The 18544-nt window shown below is 41.1% G+C and overlaps 1 protein-coding gene across 6 annotated transcripts in view; it reads right to left on the reverse strand.

The window, feature by feature from the left end:
- Positions 1-18544, reverse strand: part of ARMC8 (armadillo repeat containing 8) — a 61789-nt gene that overhangs the window by 26586 nt on the left and 16659 nt on the right. For 4 of the 6 annotated variants that reach the window (XM_014258320.2, XM_005529546.3, XM_014258319.2 and 1 more), the window contains 3 exons: positions 9654-9796; positions 9455-9552; positions 2068-2160 (listed from right to left, as the gene is read on the reverse strand). In XM_014258320.2, coding sequence (XP_014113795.1) covers positions 2068-2160; positions 9455-9552; positions 9654-9796 — 334 coding nt within the window. Of the gene's footprint in view, positions 1-2067; positions 2161-9454; positions 9553-9653; positions 9797-15049; positions 15278-18544 lie in introns of those variants that run through there. The other 2 variants (XM_088060978.1, XM_005529547.3) reach the window with 2 other exon arrangements.

Here is an 18544-nt window from a genome sequence, read left to right on the forward strand (position 1 = left end):
TGAGATGAGGAAAAAGAGAAATAAAAGCCGCGATGCCTCTTAGAAGGTATGCTAAGCCTTACCTAAATACAAAGGTTTATTTATAGTAACTTATTGCTCCAGGGAACTCAGGCCTTTTGGAGGAAGATGGAGTCTTCATTTAAAATACAGTGAATACTGAAACTTTCAGTACATATATGGTTTTTTCTTTATTTTTTTTTAATTATAAGAATGTACTTTGCCTATTCACTGAAGTGAGAAAATCCCCTCCAAATTTGTCTTCGCTGTATTAGATGTATTTTGTTCTGTCTGAAAATACAGTAATTGGCATTATAAACCTGAAACCCCAAAACTAAACAAAATAGAAGGGGACATTTCAGATTTTTGCTGAACAGCTGGATTTGCCTGGGCAAGAGAATGAATTTTTGATCAATTCAATATTTGTGATGATTTGTTTACTCAACCTCAAATATTTTTCTTTGTTATGCAGCTGTTTATTCTGCAAATACAATCATTCCCTAACACTCATTCCCACCACTGTCTTTCTTTTGCAGCCTAATTTCTCCCTGTTTACACAGTCAACAACTTCTTTCCAAAAACCTGATTTTTTCCAGACATTCACTGTAAAATGTAAGAGATTTGGGGGGTGGAAGAGGCACTCAAAAACAGAATGGTGAGCTCAGAAGACCACCCTCACTTGTGAAATGACTGGATATTGGTGCTGTAAATAACATTTCAGACATGCAAGCCACCAGGAACTGCTGGAGCTGCAAGGAAATAACTCCTTTGGGATAAGATGATGATAACTGTTTTCCTCTGTCCCAGCTAACAGGGTTTACATAACCAGAGCCAACCCCTGCTTGTGTAAACCAACTCTTCTACCATCCTATAGTTAGTCCTGGGTTATTTTTCTCGTAGGCCAACATGGCCTGATTTTTCACCTGTCTGAGCTCCTCAGCTTGTTAAGGAGACTTTCAAGGGCCACTTAAACAGGAGGTGCCTCGCTGGTGCATTTTTCTTCCTAAAACACCAAACTTTTTTCCACTATTAGGTATATATGTGAACTTTCATGGTCCACTGTAGGATTTTGTGTTCATGTTTTTTGTAAACATTTCCCTAAATATTAGCAGCTGAGTTCTATCTCCATATCCCACTAAATGGGGAGTTTCAGTCCTCAGCTTCCCTTAGCAGAAGTGCAATGGGATGTGTGTACATGAGTAACAGTCAAGGCAGGAGAACATAGATAATTAACAAAGGAATAATTCACAGTTCCAGAGGACTCATTGTAAGTGATAAGGTAGAAAGATATTTTTCAAGGTAAATACTTACAAATTCATAAACTTAGGAACTTTCTCATTTGTTAATACACAGTGATCCTTTAGTTTTAAACTGTTACTAAAAGGGAAAGATGCTGTAAAAAGCTCATTTCTTACCCCCTTCCCCCAATTATGCTGACACAGTTATTGTATAACTCACTGGTACAGTAACTCCCAAAAAACTGCAACAATAAAAGACAGTAATGTGTAGAAACCTGGAGAGGGGGAGGAGAAGACAAAACTATGTTTGGGGTGGAGCTGCTGCTGGTTTTAAATCAGTTTTCTCATATCAACAGAATTGCATTACACAGCAGGAATGAACATGTATCTGGATGAACCTGTAATTGATAGAGCTCAGCTGAGAATAGCATTTCTTTTCCTCTCAATCAACAGCACCTCTGAGAGAACGGTCTCTTTATTTAAAACAGTGAAAGCAGCTGCATAACCTCTGCAAAGAGATGCTCACACTATCCCAAGACTTTCAGAGGAAAATCAGAAGTCTTCCAAGATTTAAAGTGCTAAAAATGAAGACTGATACTTGCCCAGACTGCTGGCTTTGTTTAGCAGCCAAAGCCTATAAAACCCCCATATTTGCATATTTTTTTGTACTGCAGAGCAGCATATACTGACCCCAACAAATCTGCAGCAAATGCAGAGTGGTACCAGTTCACTCATTACTGGCCCAAAATTCCTGCCATGAAAGGTAGCACACACACAGTTCTTACAAGTCAGAAACACAAGTTGCATAGAGAACATGAATTGTCTTTCTTACTTTGCAGCAGTGGGAGAAGATCTGACATATGTACTCTTGTGTGTATCGAGACCTACTGAGCAGTGCCATGAGGTGGGAGATAACTGTAGCATCCTGCAAACAAGTGAGAAAAAAGAAAGTGTTTACACTGGATTTCAGCAGAGTTTCTTTGCAGTTTGTTACTTAAAGGAGCACTCCCGATTCTGCACTCAAGAGTTCTCCCTTCCACCAAAACTTTTATGGATACAGAGCAAGACCACTAATAGCAGTTCATTAAAAGCTGAAGTCACAAATGACAGTTCTGAACCAAATCCCCATGGAAAAGAAATAAAAGGTCAGTGCAATTTGAATAAATAGGAATAACAAGAATAAAACTGCAATTTGCCTCCAGAATATTTGGGACAAAACCAATAAAAGAATGGGTGGGGAAAACATATCAAAATCAAACATGGCCACTGACAGGATTAGTCCAGGAGTTGCTTTAGTGTTGTCTTACCACCAGTGTGGCTGACTTAGCTCTTCTCCCAGCTCTGAGCCCAAGGGAGAAGGGAGGGAACACCGTGCCAGCCTGGACAGGGCACAGTCCCCTGGAACTGATTCATGGGGAGTTATGTCCTTTGTCTTGCAGTCAAACACACACTGTAGACACTGTCAGTGTGTGTAACACTAGTGACAGAGAATACCAAATACATCAGCAAAAGAAAACCCTCATACTCCACTGGAAGGTTCTCTAAACCAAGGCAGGGGGCTGAAATGAAATGATCTCTAAAGTCCTTGCAACCCAAACGTTTCCATGATTCTGTGGCAAGTTCTCTTCTGCAAACACATCCAGTTATTTATCTCTGTGGTGAGTTACAAAACTATAATGTTCTAAAGCTTTCAGTTACTTTTACCAGCATGTTTTAGTGGCAGGAACTATGGTGATATTAAAAGAAACAATGAGTATTTTAGTTTGGAAAGGGATAAATTAAATTGCTTCCATGAGATAAAGGAAGCTGAGCAAAGGGAAGGATTGAATGAGCCTTCCTTTCCAAAGCACATGTGCTATATTGGCCCGAAAAATCTAAGTCAGACTCTGTTTTATCTGCACAATGATGAATTACGACCCTCTGATTTAGAGAGGTGAACTGAAAGAGCAAAACCTTCTTGCACCTCAGCTCCCATGATGGTACTGAAAGCAGCACCAGCCTGACTGTTCAGTGACACTATCTTCAGACAGACACACTGGTTATGAGAAGTTTTATTTCCCAATTACCTGGGAAATTTCCCACCACACTTCTTAATATTGTCAAAATAAACACGTACCAGTCTCCCCTATTGGCACAAATATTTGAGATTATACAAAGCTTTGCAGTATTTATTTTTTTAATAATTTTTAGTTATGTATATACGCAATTATCATACTTATTTTAAAAAGCTTTTCTGCTGACAATCCAGCCCTCATTCTATACAGAAAACAATAGGACAAGAGAGCCAAAACACACTGAGCATAAATCAAACTTGTTTCTACTGCTTGTTTCTCACCAACTGGAAAGGATCAACATGCAACAGCCTCATTTGGCATCTCAGCATCCTACAGAGAGAAATTTATTTATGAAGACTTTCTCCCAGGTACACCAGCCATATATCCATGGTCGTTTCATGCTTATGTGCATAGGAAGATCAAAGGACTATGTATTTTAAGCAACATTCTCAGGGTTTGGCCAACAGCAGCTCCATCTGATCTGCCTTTACACACAGCCCAAAGCCAAACTTCAGAACCCAAAGGCCAGCAATGGACTGGTTTGCTTGCAGTGCAATAGTGGACATTCAATCCCAGAATGGATTGTGTCAGCAGTCATCTGGTCCCACCTCCCTGCTCCAGCAGGGCCATGCCAGAGCACAGGATTGTGTCAGACTGGAATACCTCCAGTGAGGGAGACTCCACACCCTCTCTGGGCTGCCTATTCCCAACTTTCCTGAGTTAAGCAAAACCAATTGATAAAATACCCAGGATTCCTCTGTGTTTTAACACATTTGACCCATTAAAACAGATTCTTGTACTTTTCTGCAAATCTTCAGCACCTGAAGGCATCAAGCCCCATCAGTGTTCAACACAACATGGCATTCATTGCTAAGAGACTGCTCAGTTATAAAGCTCCCCTGAGACACAACCATCAAGAAGACAGGAGGAAAGGGAGAAGAGGAGAAAGACACCCCAGGATTCACAGGCAGAAATGTTTTAGAAAAGGAGTTTCAAATTATAAGATGCAAGACCTGAAATCTCCTGCAGGGAAATCCCTGATTATGAAACCCGAATTATTTCAAAGGATTCAAACTACAACTATTGAAGCAGCACATATTTGAATAAAATAATTATTCAGTTGAACTCTTTTAATCAACACAAATGAATGTGCAACATCTCTCCATCTGTATCTAACACCAGGGAAGGAACCAACAAACACTTATTTTGCATCCCCGCCAGTGACATCCTTGTGCAATGGTCCAGTTTCACCCAAAAATCCAACAGCAGTGATCACAGGAGTATTCCAGCTGCAGTTTATAGATTTTTGGTAAAGATCTAAGTGGACAGAAATTGAGCCTCAAATTGTTGGGAAGCTCTACAGTAGAGCTACAGAAATGGGAGTGAAATGACACATAGTAATTTGTGTAAGAGAACATTTTACTGACCGGTGTGGCACCATGACCCAGAGGTAAATTCCTGGATGGGAACTTTTCATACTGGATGGTGAAAACCATTTTCATTTAGCATTTATGAGACAGGGCTGTTCTGCCACCAAACATTGTGGGAGGGTACTTGTGGTGACACTGTAACCCCAACAATGTCATTGTACATATAATATAAGAGTTAATTAATTCTTGCAAACAACACAGTGACGGTCCCCTGAAATTCTGCCAATTCACAAAAAGGTGTATTATTATATATTCTGGACTATACATTTAAGAAGCAATTCTTCATAGATATATTTTATACACCTTCTCATTATGTTCCATCAAATCTGAAGTGTTGTGAGTATGAAAATGTTAAAACTCTTGGAAAGTTCCAAGAGTGCTTCCTTAATGTGTCTGTAAGAAAATTGTTAATTCTGCTCTACACCTCTGCTAAAATATCCAACCTGTAAAATAATTTTGGCATGTTGATCAGAAAAGAACCTAGAAAGAACAAAGGGATGGATGTATGGACATAACCGACTTACAACTAAATGTGAATAGTGATTAGGAAACATAATTCTGCTTTTATTCAGCATTGATACCTAAGTAACAAAGGATCTTCCTAGCAACCCTAGTGAGACTGAGTCTACACTCATAAGCTACAGTTAAAACAATGAGATTCACAAACCCATTAAAATGTTGACTGCTAACAAAGTAGTTCCAGGCAGCTTCGGACAAATACTTCTATATCACATATATTGTCTTGTCCATACAAACAGAATTCAGAGAGAATCAACAGTTAAATTTATCTACTTGGATCCTAATACCTAATTTCTTCATATTCCTTTTTAACACCAAAACAAAATGCATAAAGACATATTCTTAAAACATTTGTTTTTAATTGAGGGTTGCTATTCTTTTTCCCAAGTCAGAGAACTGAAATGCTTCTATCCACCCAAATAATTTGAATTCAAGCTCTATAAGCTAGAATTGATTCTTTTACAACTCTCATATTTAGGAAGCAGTTTGGACTGGAGAACATTCAGCCTTGCTCCTGGCTCAGCCACCATAAACAGCCAGAAGGAAAGAAGGAATAAGGCATGTAAGGCTGACCCAGATTCCTCCCTTAGGATCTGTGGATCACTGAGCTGTGGTGGAACACGTGTATGCTCGGCAGCGTGGGTTCATTGCTCATTAAACACCTCGTTATTAATCAGTGTAAGATATCCTGATCGTCTCAGGTGCGCTTCCTCCCCTTTACCAAGCCTGGCCAATACCAGGTGACGTCAGGTTTTCCATCCCAAACCTGCCCAGGAAGCAGGAATGCCTTTCACTCATAATTTCTAGAGACTGAGGCTTCTCAAACTGATTCCTCATTGTTTCAACAGGACAGAGTCTCATCCTGCTACAGTGCCTTCACTCCCCAAACTCCTGTAAAAGGTAAGGACTCCCAGCAGGGAATGCACCTCCTCTTGCAAGGCCAGCACAGCAGCCAAGGACAGCAAGTTCCCACTGCAATTGTATCTGGGTCCCACCAAGGAAGGAAAATGGAATCACAACTGAGAACATCTGTCAGGAAAAATGCAGAATGCTTTCATGAGCTGGAAACATTTTCTGCCACTGAATCCATTCTTTCATTTTCAGTAAGATATCAGGAGGTGAAGTAACAGGATCTCAGTCAAACTGGATTTATCCTAGTGCATCCATCTACTCAGTAACCCAAAACATACCCAGCTATGGTGAGCTGGCTAGTTCACACGGACAATAATCTTGGAATTTAAAGAAGTCTGAATATATATCTGCACCTCAACAGATATCTCCATGTCATTCCTCATTTCCAAGTGCAGCATGGCCACTAAATGGGTCTCAGCACCAAAGCCTGCACCCTGCCTGTGCAGGAAGCCTCCATTAACAAGGATTCCTCTGGTACAGCAGGTCTGGATATAAGCTGGTGTCACAGCTCAGCATCAGACCCTAAAAACCTGCCCTTTTTGAGAGCTCAGTGTTCATCCAGCTCAACAAAGATGATAGAGGGATGGATCTGCACATTTTCTCAGTACAAACTTTAAGTTCCTATAGGAAACTGCCCAAATGTTCCACCTCTGAAGAGTTATTTTATCCTTGGAATTGAACAGAATTAATTACACAAAACTGTCAGCAGTTTATCCTTCAGGCTTCTGTCCATAAGGAAAGGCTCAAGAGGAAAGGTGTAGTTCTGACACCCAGCACTTCCGCTGGGAGAAATATTCTGGTTACTGTAGATGATGTGCACCTGTTACAAACAGAAAGGAATGTTTTAGACAGCTTTCTTTAAAGCACTTGTATACACTGGTTTTTAACTGAGAGGTCTTCTGAAACGGCCAGAATGAGGAGGTTTGGAAATGTTAAGCTAGCTCCCAATACCTTGTCTTGGAAACAGTCCTGCCCAAGGTTTGAGAGAGCATCCTCTCTCTACAGTCAAACCATGAAAAGATTCTGGTAAGGTTTCAATAGACACAACTCAAGATGCAACTTTTCAGAAGTTTTTTCCAGAACTGCTGGGCAGGAATGAAAAGCCATTGACAAACTTGGCCTCCTACCTTTCAAAACAGGACCTGAAAAGGGCAGAACTTGAGCAGACCTTCAAGTGCTGCAGCTGCATAGAGATGGTGACAGCCTCCCCGGAGCTGCTGGGACCAGAAACAAAGAGGGAGCAGGGTGGCTAAATGGGAACTTTGAATTCTTCCTGTTGTTCTCAGTGTTGGAATGTCTACCATGAAGTGTTCATTAGGACCATAATTACTTCTTTAATTGCAAAGCCAATGTCTCAACTACTGCCTTGTGAAACACAGCTTGCAGCAGTGTGGGCTGGGGCTGTACCTTCCAAGAGATAAGAAAAACATCTTTTCAAAGGATCTGTATTCAGTACTTTTCAAAGCATGGCTTTGAGTATCCTCATAAGAGAAGGGAAAAAAAAGGATTTTCAGAAATAGGATCTTAAACAATCATAAAATACTTAACTTTGAGGTGTCTAACTGGAATGAGAAATGGGAAAATGGGTTTTACAGGTGAACTAAGGAGCAAGGACTCCTCACCAGATGATCATTTCCTGTAGTAATGGTTAATTCCAGGACATCCCATTTGCCTGAAGGACTGGGGGAGCAGTTGATGTCATTGCTGTGCAGCCAAGAAAGCAAAGCATGAAACACCACATCCAGTCTCTCAGGCATATTGTTGCCATGTTAGTGGTTATTTCTACAGTAATGGTGGTTCTTTCCCATTCCTATCCATATTCTACCCTTTCCTCTCCCCTCAAGACATCAAATTTCTCCTCCAAATAGGGAGAAATTAAAAGTCCTTATTGAGGACTGATCCCCAGGAGGAGATATGGACTGTTAATGGAGACAGTCATCTTAAACCCCTCTCTGGATGCTGAGCCCAGGAAGCAGATGCCTCTGCAGTTATCAACTCTCAGAGGCTGATTTGGGGGAATCTGGGAAAGACAAAAAGCCCTTGGATCACTCTGGAGAGGTGCCTTTGGTATTCACACATACAATATGCATTGAGGTTTTCCATGCTGAACAATCACAAAACACCTGAAAAAAGGCAGTGAACAGTGGAGGACAAAGCTGGCTGATTGTCTACACACTAAATACAAGCTGACTTTCTGAGATGGACTAACTTGAAGATCAAATTCAGAATAGCTGTATGGTGAGTCCATAAAAACAAGTTTGCATACCTGTGTCTGGAATGAAAATGTAAAAATTCATTGGAAAAAGGAATAGAGAACAAAACCAGATGTTGCAGCAGTGCATAACAACTAAACAAAAAATTATGAAGAAAATCTGTTGACTATTAACAGCCAAACTTTGGAGAAAGTATGACATGAGAGGCCAGCTGTGCCCTTCTCTTTAAGCATCAAGACCTCCTCGGCAAGCAACAGCTCCCTATGAGTGGGACCAGAGTGGTTCTCATTGTGGCACCTAGCTATCCTCAAGCTGGAGCTGCTCTGTGACCTCCCCCACACCAAGGCAATGCTCCCATTTCCCAAGCAGGAAGAGATTGTTGGTCCACTACAGCTTTCATTCCATGGCTCACCTTATCTCTTTACACCGGGACAAAGGGAGCAGCTAAACTCTCCTTGCGCTTCCTTCCCATTAAGAGGCAGTGCCTGGGTTTGGGCAAACCCCAGAGACAGCAGTACCTTCAGAGAGGGCCCTGCCGAGTCCCCTAATCAGGGCCAACACCAACAGCCCTGCTGGCACATGCTCCAGGATGAACTCAAGATTACAGCAACGGGAGAAGCACATTTTCTATCCTCCTGTCACTGAAATGCAAATCATACATATACCAACTAAGAGCAGAGACATTTTAGAGGTGAAGCTCTTCCACTGGAAGTACAGAAACTGAGCAAGCCCTCTCCCATCTGGAGAGGGAAGACAGTGTTAGATGAAACTTTAACTTCCAGAAAGTAACTGTTGCCAGTACAGCTCTGATAATAGTACCTTTAAATACCATTTAGAGACTGCTTTTCCTCCTTAAGATTGCACACAAGTCTGAACATGTAGGTATTTTCTTTATCAGTGGGTTATGTAGGTGACCAGCTCATATCAAACCAGCCATAAATGTTAGGGGCACTGAATACCCTGAAGGGAGGTGAGAAGTGCTAATGCTGTTGCTCAAACAAGGCCTTGTTACTACTCCAGATAACAATATTTTTTCACTCCCACGCTCTCTGTAGCCTTTAAAAAGACATAATAATCTGCTTACAACTTACTGTGTACAGCAGATCCTCTGGAGTTACAGGGCTGATGAAAATGGTACGGAGACATCGCAGGCAAGCTTCAATAAACTTCAAATCTGGTGATAGCAACCCTATAAATATATGGGCAAACCAAAAATTCAGTCTCATTATCTTTGTTTATTTCAGTACTTTAGAAACATTTACTAACACAGATCCACTAAGGGATGAGTACCTTGCAATAAGGCTGGGATAATATGGCAGTCTAGGAGGGATTTGACATTGTTCTCTGTCCCCATGGCAAGGCTGCCCAGGACCACGGCACATTCTGTTCTCAGCTCTGTGCTTGAGGTCTCTTGCTGGAGTAAATAAAGCAACCTGCAAACACAAGTATTTTTAGAGGAAAATTCATATGGAAGAGAAAATTTAAGTCTAAAAGAAAATAATCTGAATCCTGCTATGTGAAGGGGATAAAAACCTTAATAGAAAGATGTAGACTGAGCAAAAGAGTAGATTAACACTTCATTCACAACCTTTTCACACTGGATGTTCCTACACAACTTTTACCTGGTGTAGAAAAATACCCCACTGCTTTTTCTTAAAAAGGTGCTGTCACAGTACTGACATCCAGGATGGGGCTTTCAGGATAACAGAGAGATCCCAAATTTCAGTTAAAGGAAATGAGTTTGCAGTTTGAGGCTGATGGGAAAGGGAACCTTAACCCCTGATTACCACTGTGGGGATGGTTATATTTGGCAGTGATTTCTTCTGGGTCACAAGTGCAAAGTAACTCCAGCACCAAGTACAAGCATGGGGAGGGCTGAGAGTAATCTGAGTTTGGAACACTGAGAAATGATCACATACACAAAGAAAGCCCAGGAAAGTTTTACATGCACAAAGGCAGCTGTATTTGGGCTAAACAGGATCACTTCAAGCCTAAAGCACATCTTGCCAACGGTGCAGTTTGGGTCCCAATCGATTTGGATTATTTCTACAGTACCAAGAAGCAAAATACATAATCAGTGGTATACAAAATCATCACTAAGGAAAAACAGCACTCCCTCAATCCTGTGGAATCAGGTAACTTTGCACTAACCTCCTTTGCAGGTAACCTGCTCCTTGTATGCAGAAATGTTCAGTCACAGAATCATTAAAGTTGAAAATGTCCTCTCAGATCATCAAATCCAACCGTTAATCCAGCACTGCCAAGGCAACACTGACCCATGTCCCCAAGTGCCACATCCACATGGCTTCTAAATCCCTGCAGGGATGGGGACTCCACCACTGCCCTGGGCAGCTGTGCCAGGGCCAGGCAAACATTTCCAGGAGGAATTTTCCCAGTATCCAAATTGAACCTTCCTAGCACAGCCTGAGGCCATTCCCTCTCCTCCTGTCCCTGCTCCCTGGGATCAGAGCCTGACCCCCCCGATCTGTCCCCTCCTGTCAGGGAGTTGTGCAGAGCCAGAAGGTCCCCCCTGAGCCTCCTTTTCTCCAGGCTGAGCTCCCCCAGCTGTTCCTGGCACTTCAGCCCTTCCCCAGCTCTGTTCCTTTCCCTGGACACACTCCAGCCCCTCAGTATTATGTCCTAAGAAGACTTATTTGCCCAAAAAGGATTTTTTAAAAATTCAAAAGCACATGAAATTCTGAAGGCTTTTCTCTTCCAAGGAAAGTAATTGCTATTTTCTTTACCATTAACACTCCACACGTGGAACAAATGTTACAGCTCTGCTTCTCTTAAAGAGCAAAAATTAAACACTGACTACAATCTAAAGTCTAACATGCTTAAAATAGAAAGCCTTACCTACACTTTATAATTAGTGAAGATCAAAATTTAAGTTCCCATTTTACATACAGTAAGTTTCTGAAATACTGATAATATCCTTTTCTACATCTTTAAAGTAAGTCTGAGGTTCAGATCAGGTGTTCCAAAGAGCTAGACATGCATATTATAATATCTTCTATTTCTGTCTTTAAAAGAAAGAACTGACACCAAGTAACATTGAAAATTAAGAAGTTCCATGACAAACTACAAAATTACAAAAAGTTTCAAGTGAGGAGAATCCACATAGTCACTAAAGATAAAACTGTTAATTAATAAAGTACTGTCAAGCATTAAAGGCAAAGATCCACATCCTTCTGTTGACCATGGTAACATCCTGGACTGGTTTGTTGTACCCAGGCTTTAGCCTAGACAAATTCAGCAAAGATGTAATGCATTCCTCCTTTACATTAATATCATCAGGATAAAAAGGTAGAAAAATGGCATTTATGTGCAGGGGACAGAAGAGAAGATTATAATTTGGATTTTGGAAACTTAAAAATATGATTAAGGTAGTTTCATACCTTAGCTCATAGTTCACATGTTCTAAGAACATGGTGTCTCTGCAAAACTTGGTTCCCTGATCTGCAGCCTTATCCCTCATCAGCCAGCCTTTGGATTCCAAACCAGCAGAAATACTGGAACAAGGCTCTGCTAGAACCACCTCAACACACTTCTGTGTGCTTTAGGGGAAAACAAAAGCATAGATATACAGAAAAGGCATTATAATCACCAAAAATTGCTAATGCTCTTGTTGACACTCTTCAGCCTGTGGTCCTGCAGTAAAGCTCATTACAACAATCAGGAAATTAAATAAAGCTGATGGATAGATCTCACATCATCTTCATTAGCATTTTCCAAGATTTTAAAATTCAGTATTTGGATTTTTTTTAACTTCTATAAGGCTTCTTCAGATATTTTCCACTTTCGTTTATATAAAATACAACTTCTGCCATTTGTCCCTGCCCTTCTAAGGGCAATTAAGTGATTAAGGCTTTTTTTTTGTCAGATGCCAGGAACGATATCCAGGAAATCATATCCAAATGAGGAAGGACAGCAAATCCATGTAGAGAGATACTTGGACTCCATGAACACCCATGCCAAGAAACAGAAATAAAGTCAGCTGGAGGCACGATGTACACCTGGGCAAGCCATTGATTATTTTAAAGTAGAAAACTTCCAAGGGAAGCAGCTGCTGAACAAAAGGAAACCACAGAGCAAGTAAGAGGCTCAGATTTGCCTTTCCTTCAACAATGACTGAGACAGGTGTGATGCACTGGAGTCCCACACTGTAACACAGATGTGCTTGATTTAGACCTCCCCAATACAGTCTGAGCACCAACATCACAGTTAAAAAAGAACAGAAATGCTCTTTTTCACACTCCATCTCATTTACAAGCTGTCACAAAAATCTCTCAAGTTCCTATAACACCTGGGATGAGGAGATGAAACTCAGCACTTCCTCAAACCCCCCTAGGCAGGCATGTGGAGAAAGAGCCCAAGCTAACAGTTTGAGTGCTGTGAAGCTTAAGACATCTTTCACTGAAGTATGTTAATAAATCAGAGCTTTAATTGAGTCATGATTATCTGAACGTTTATTACCAGTCCCTTTGCAAAGGGGATGAACACACTATTTGTGGAATTAACACAATTCTTATTATATCTTATTCTACCTTGGAAGATGCTTGTATTCCAGTCCATTGCCAGAAGGCCCAAAAGCTCTCCCCTGGAAAAGCCCTGTGATGAACATACAGATGAAGGCACTGCTGAGGTGAGTTACCCCTGTTGGCTGACAGAACATGGAATAAAAAGTCTCTGCATGCATAGAGGTGACCTCTGAATATGCTGGAATTCCCAGTGAGAGTCAACCCCAAACTGCAAATGGAATTAATGTACTGGGAATAGCTTAAACAAGGCAGGACAACAAACTTTTTTTCCATCTGTTCTTTTTAGTGCTAAAAAGCACTACTTGTCAGACATAACAGGAAGCACTTTCCACAGAACTTCCCAAAGACAGAAGTATCATTTTAAAAGCATTCAGAATAATTTCTGTACAATAATATCTAAAGTGACAAATTAAATAGCTATAGATTCTTACACATGAAGACTCAAAAAATGAGTGATTTTTATGACTACTAGTCACAGAAATTTATCCTGAAGTGAGATGCCAGTTTCTCTTCTGGAAGCAATAGTAATTCCAAATCTCCAGAGTCTGGATACAAAGGACTTGGGCTACTTCTACTCCCTAAAAAGCCCTACAAAGCGAAGATAACTGCTTCTGAAACATTTCACAAGGTGCAAGTATTTTTTTTAAAAGAGCCAAGTTAAGCAGTATGCAGTGTATAAGTAGGGAAGTTGGCTGCACAGAAAGCTTTCCCCTCAGGATTAAAACAAGGAGTCTCACCTTGCAGGTCTAGTAATTTATCCTAATGCTTAGACATCCTCACTAACATTAATATTCCATGAGCTGTTCTATATACGCCACATAACCTGCACCCCAGTCTGATTCTTGTTCATGTAACTAAATCCAACTTTGGAGAGTTTCAATATCTACTGAGCTGCAAGAGGTCTGGATTTGAAACTCCACATTTTTCATGACTACTATCAAGTTTTCCCTCACCTTCCTCTTTAATGATGTTTAATTTGAAAACAACCCTGGCTCCTCCACATGGAGCCTCGTTTACAGCAGGAATACTTCCCCCAGCACCCCATGGATTCCTGTTCCTACCCTGGTGCTCCCAGCTCCCTTGAGGTATTCACACACCCCCTTCTAGAGCGGCTTGAAGGCTACCTGAGGTGGCTGCATTACAATCTCTCTTAGTTACTAGACCAAAACCCTCCATCCCAGTGCATCACCACTGGCAGATCTCCAGTTTCAGCTGAATCTATTCCAACGTTTCCCCTGAGGACTCTTCCATGACCCACTCAGCAAAACATAAATACATCCTTTCTTTGAAGCCATTTATACCAGAATAGGTGGGATCAACACACAGCCCTTGAAACCAAACAGAGATAAATTTACACCAACAGCACTCAGAGCTTTTTAACTTACACAGTGAATTACACTGGCTCAGTTTAAGACTATTTTTGAGATGATAAAAGCCTTTTGCTTCACAAAAAGTGTGTTAATAGGCATTACATAAAGCAACATCTTCACCTATCCTCGCTTCAACCATCTTATCACTTTGCTCAAGACCCATGTCTTATTCCTATGTTCACCATTAGACTGCTCATTCCATTTACTTTGATAAAACACATTCAAACTTTATTCTAAGTCTTCCAGAAATTCCTGTCTGAATTAGCTTATCAGCCAGCTTATGACCACCATCTGAACAACTACTGTTCATTTAGATAAACCAATTCTAAAAGGTTTTCGTCTGAGTGACCATATACCAAAAATCAAGCTGGTTTTACTTCCCATTCACCTGCAGTTTGAAATTCTCCACTATATACAAAAAGATTACACTGCAGTCTCACTGAGTTTATCACCAGCCAACATCCTCCATCAGCACATGAAAGAGGATGTCAAGAATACACTTTCAAGTAATTTTGTACAGATTTGACTCTTCCATCTCCTTGAGAACAAGTAACATGAGGTATCTTAAAGCTACCTTCTACACGGTATTTTTAAACTTGAAAGTTAAAATTCTAATAAAAATACAAACTAGAAAAGGTGGCATTAGAAGTACATCTTATATTAACAACTTTCTTTTTGCTATCAGAACAGGCACTTCAGAGATATGGGGTAGTACAGCTTTTAAACAACAGCTCTCATACAATTCTGCTGACTGCAAATGTTTGCATTGACTCACCTGTACTCCAGAGCTGAGTTAGAAGAATACCTTGTTCCAGTTCAATACATCATTTTTGTGAAGAGAATTATTCCTCTTTAACAGATGTCTAACTATGCAATCAGGTCCTGACTCCTGACTTGATTTGAAGAAAAGCAAAGGACAAGCACAGGAGAGCCTCTGCTCCCCACCACCACCCTAGAGCACAGCAAGCCATGGAAAACACCAGCATGGTTGGTGAAGCTCCTTCCCCTAGGACAGCAAACCACAGCACCCGCGCACAGATCCCTACCCTGGGGAGTGCATGACGGCAAAGGCCAATGCACACTGCACAAACATCAGAACTAGGCATCAGGAAACAATTGCATCGTGACCTCTTAAGGACATCCAAGAAGTTTGGACTAAACACTCCCTAATGTGCGTGACAGACCTCACAATACTGTGTCCAAGTGCATGGAGTTCCTGGAAGCAAGTTGGGAATGTGCCAGGGATGATGAAGGTCCCAGATGTGCAGACCTGATAACAGCACATTTACTAACAGCCGCAGCAGAGCCCAGACCTCAGCTCCTGCAGGCACCACGGCCACCAGGTGGGCACGGAGGAGCACTGGAGGCTTGAGGAGTTCTGACAGATCCTCAGCCTTGCTCCAAGGCAGGATCAAACATGGAACCATTTGAAGGGGCTGTCCTGGTTGGTTTTCCAGCTCCCATTGATGGAGATCTGTGTCACTGTCACCCCAGCAAGCCCTCAGCATTTCAAAGCACATTTCCCCACTGCTGTAGGGCATCTTCTGCTCTCCCCATTCTCTGCTCATCTGTCCTGTTTTTAACTCCACAGAACAAGACCTGCTTTTTGTGAGAGTTCGTTTTGTGTGATTATTGAGCTGAGGCAGGTCTCAGTGCAGTCAAACACAGCACAAGAAGTGGAGGTAGGACATGGTCTGAAGCACAGAGGGTGGTTCTGTCAGAAGAGCTCTGTTACACCAACTTGGCTTTTCACCTGCACTGCCAGGAGCAGAGCCACCTAAAGCATTTCCCTTCTCAACATTTTTATGAAGTTACAAAGTTATCAAAGCAGCAATCTTTTACTCTTTTGGCAAGCTCTAAAAGAACACTGCCTGAAGGAATTTGATTATGTTTAACAATAAAATTAAACATAAAATTTCATACTGGTGTGTTTACAGCCCTAGAAACAATTTAAAATCCCAATAAATTCTTACTAGTTTTCACTTCCATAGGCAACCTAATTCTGCTGTGCAGAACTCAAAATTCAAGTGATGGAATGGTAAAGAATCCTTCAGCTGTTCTACATGGCCTTTAAAATGTACTCCAAAGAAATTTAAAAAATTTAAAAACCCAACAGTTAAACAGAATCGCTAATAAATGACAGGGAAAGGTTAAAATTAACTAAATTTAACTAAAATTCTTTGAGGTGCACCTACCTAGAGAAAGCTTTGGGAAGAAGTGCACTACCCCCTTACGATGCCAAATAATTTACTTTATGTGATAGGGTATCAGCTGGAAGGTAGAAAATCATTTCCAGTAAGGGACAAGAATGATTTAGTGGTTTTGTTAAAGGCCCTGGGTGGTTGAGATTAAGATTTGGTTTAAAAACTATTCATTTTGGAGCAAAGGAATAACTGAAGGTTTTAATGAAGTGGATTAGACTTAAAATATTGGACTCTCAGCAATATTTAGGTCAGCAATAATTTGATTCAGGTAAAGCCTTTTGTCAATATCCCATAGATCAGAGCTTCAACAGGTAACTATGACAAACAAGAAGACAGAACTATGCTCTGCACACTGGAACTTAACATTGCCTTCCCCGTACTCTGCCATCCCCCACATGAAAGAAGGGAAGAAATTATCCCGGGACTGAAAGGCCCTGCTGGTGCCTGGATGGCAAACCAGCAATGCTGCATCCCTCCAGGCACCAAAAGCTTCTCCACAGACTTGCAATGCTGACTTATCAGGAACCTCCTCGTGCTCATTTCACTGAAGGGTTTTCTTTTCCAATTCCACCTCTGTGAGCCATTTACAGTTCAGAGGATTGGGAGCCATCAGCACTACAGACTAGATGAACAGCACTTTGGTAGTTAAGAAGCCCTGTCAAGATGACTTGGAAAAGAACAATTTACATTTGAACTGATGATTCAACCATTTCCCTGAGATTTAGGCTGTAAGAGGAACTAACAGAAAGCATTAAATATTGAACTTGGACACCAAAGAGGTGTCTGATGTGGTGATAGACACAAAAGCTACAGGATTTGTTCGTATAGAACTGCTGCATAGAGGGGCACACCAGTAATTCCTGTGGACTTCTTGGTCTCTGCTAGCACTAATGTGGGGTAGAAGGAAAAAAAGGCTGAAGGACAGTACATGTAGGAAACTATTTTTGCCAATGCTGTTGTCTTAGCTTTAAGCTGGTCTGCCACTGAAAGGACTTGGCTGTTTCCCTTCTAAACTTTAAAAATTCTATTTTCTGGGACTACTATTAAAGAGCAAGAATTTCAAAAAGTAACATTTCTGCAGCCCTGTCAGGGGCCCAAGGCCAGCATTCCATGAGAATGTGAATTCTATGATTCTAGGAAGAGATATAGAAAATCACTTCTTAGGAAACAAAATCCACACACAGGCTGGCTATTTCCATTCTAAACATCCAGGACCAAGTCTGTGCACACATTTGTACAGTTTTAACACCTCTTAGTTTTAAATTCCAGACCTGGCAATTCTGCAAGCTTTCTTTCATCGACTTTGTTTTTCCTAGCATCCTCTTCAGAACAAGCAGTCCAGAGGTGACCACAGGTCAGACTGAACTTTAAAGGGCCCAAAAAAAATTCATTCAAGGTATTGATACATGTCCCTTTCCAAAGATGACACCACTGAACAGCCAGCTCAAACACTCAGAGGGCCACTGAGTGTTCTCCATCCATTCTTCCACAGCAACTGCTTCCTTTGTAGGGAGATCTTCAAAGGACTTTGCATTTCTTTGCAGTATTTTAAAATAATAGGGCTATTTCATATATTCCAGCAGTATTTGGCCCGATTTCAAACAAAAGATACTTCCTAGACTTGTTTCCAAACCCCGTATGAGTCTGTTCTAATATCTGGACATACTGTTTTATTTTCCACTGAGTGACAAGTCTGTAGAGGGTCCTTGGGTCTAAAGAGTATTTTCTGAAAGCTTGATGGAGGAATACTTGGAGAAGGAGAGAGAAGCAAGAAATGAGTAAATAACAAGCTGAACCATAGGACAAAGCAGCAGCAGAATTCTAACAATTCCCATTAGAGAAGAGAATCAGTTTCCCATGAGAGCCTGCAACTGAACTCTGTGGAAAGAAAACTGTTCTTGAAGACTTAAACCAAAGAATGCCAGGTTGGTTACTCCTCTCCTCACTGAGGGAGGGGCTTGGCTCTGCAGAATGGAATTCCACAGGCCCCTGTATTCCACCAGCTTCACTGATTAGAAGGCACATCAAAAGAGCCAATGGATTACCACCTCCTTGACAGAGAACAA

This window comes from Pseudopodoces humilis, chromosome 11 (assembly GCF_049639895.1).
Source record: "Pseudopodoces humilis isolate 2021_Gansu_Grassland_sample_001 chromosome 11, ASM4963989v1, whole genome shotgun sequence".
In the NCBI taxonomy this organism is placed as follows: Eukaryota; Metazoa; Chordata; class Aves; order Passeriformes; family Paridae; genus Pseudopodoces; species Pseudopodoces humilis.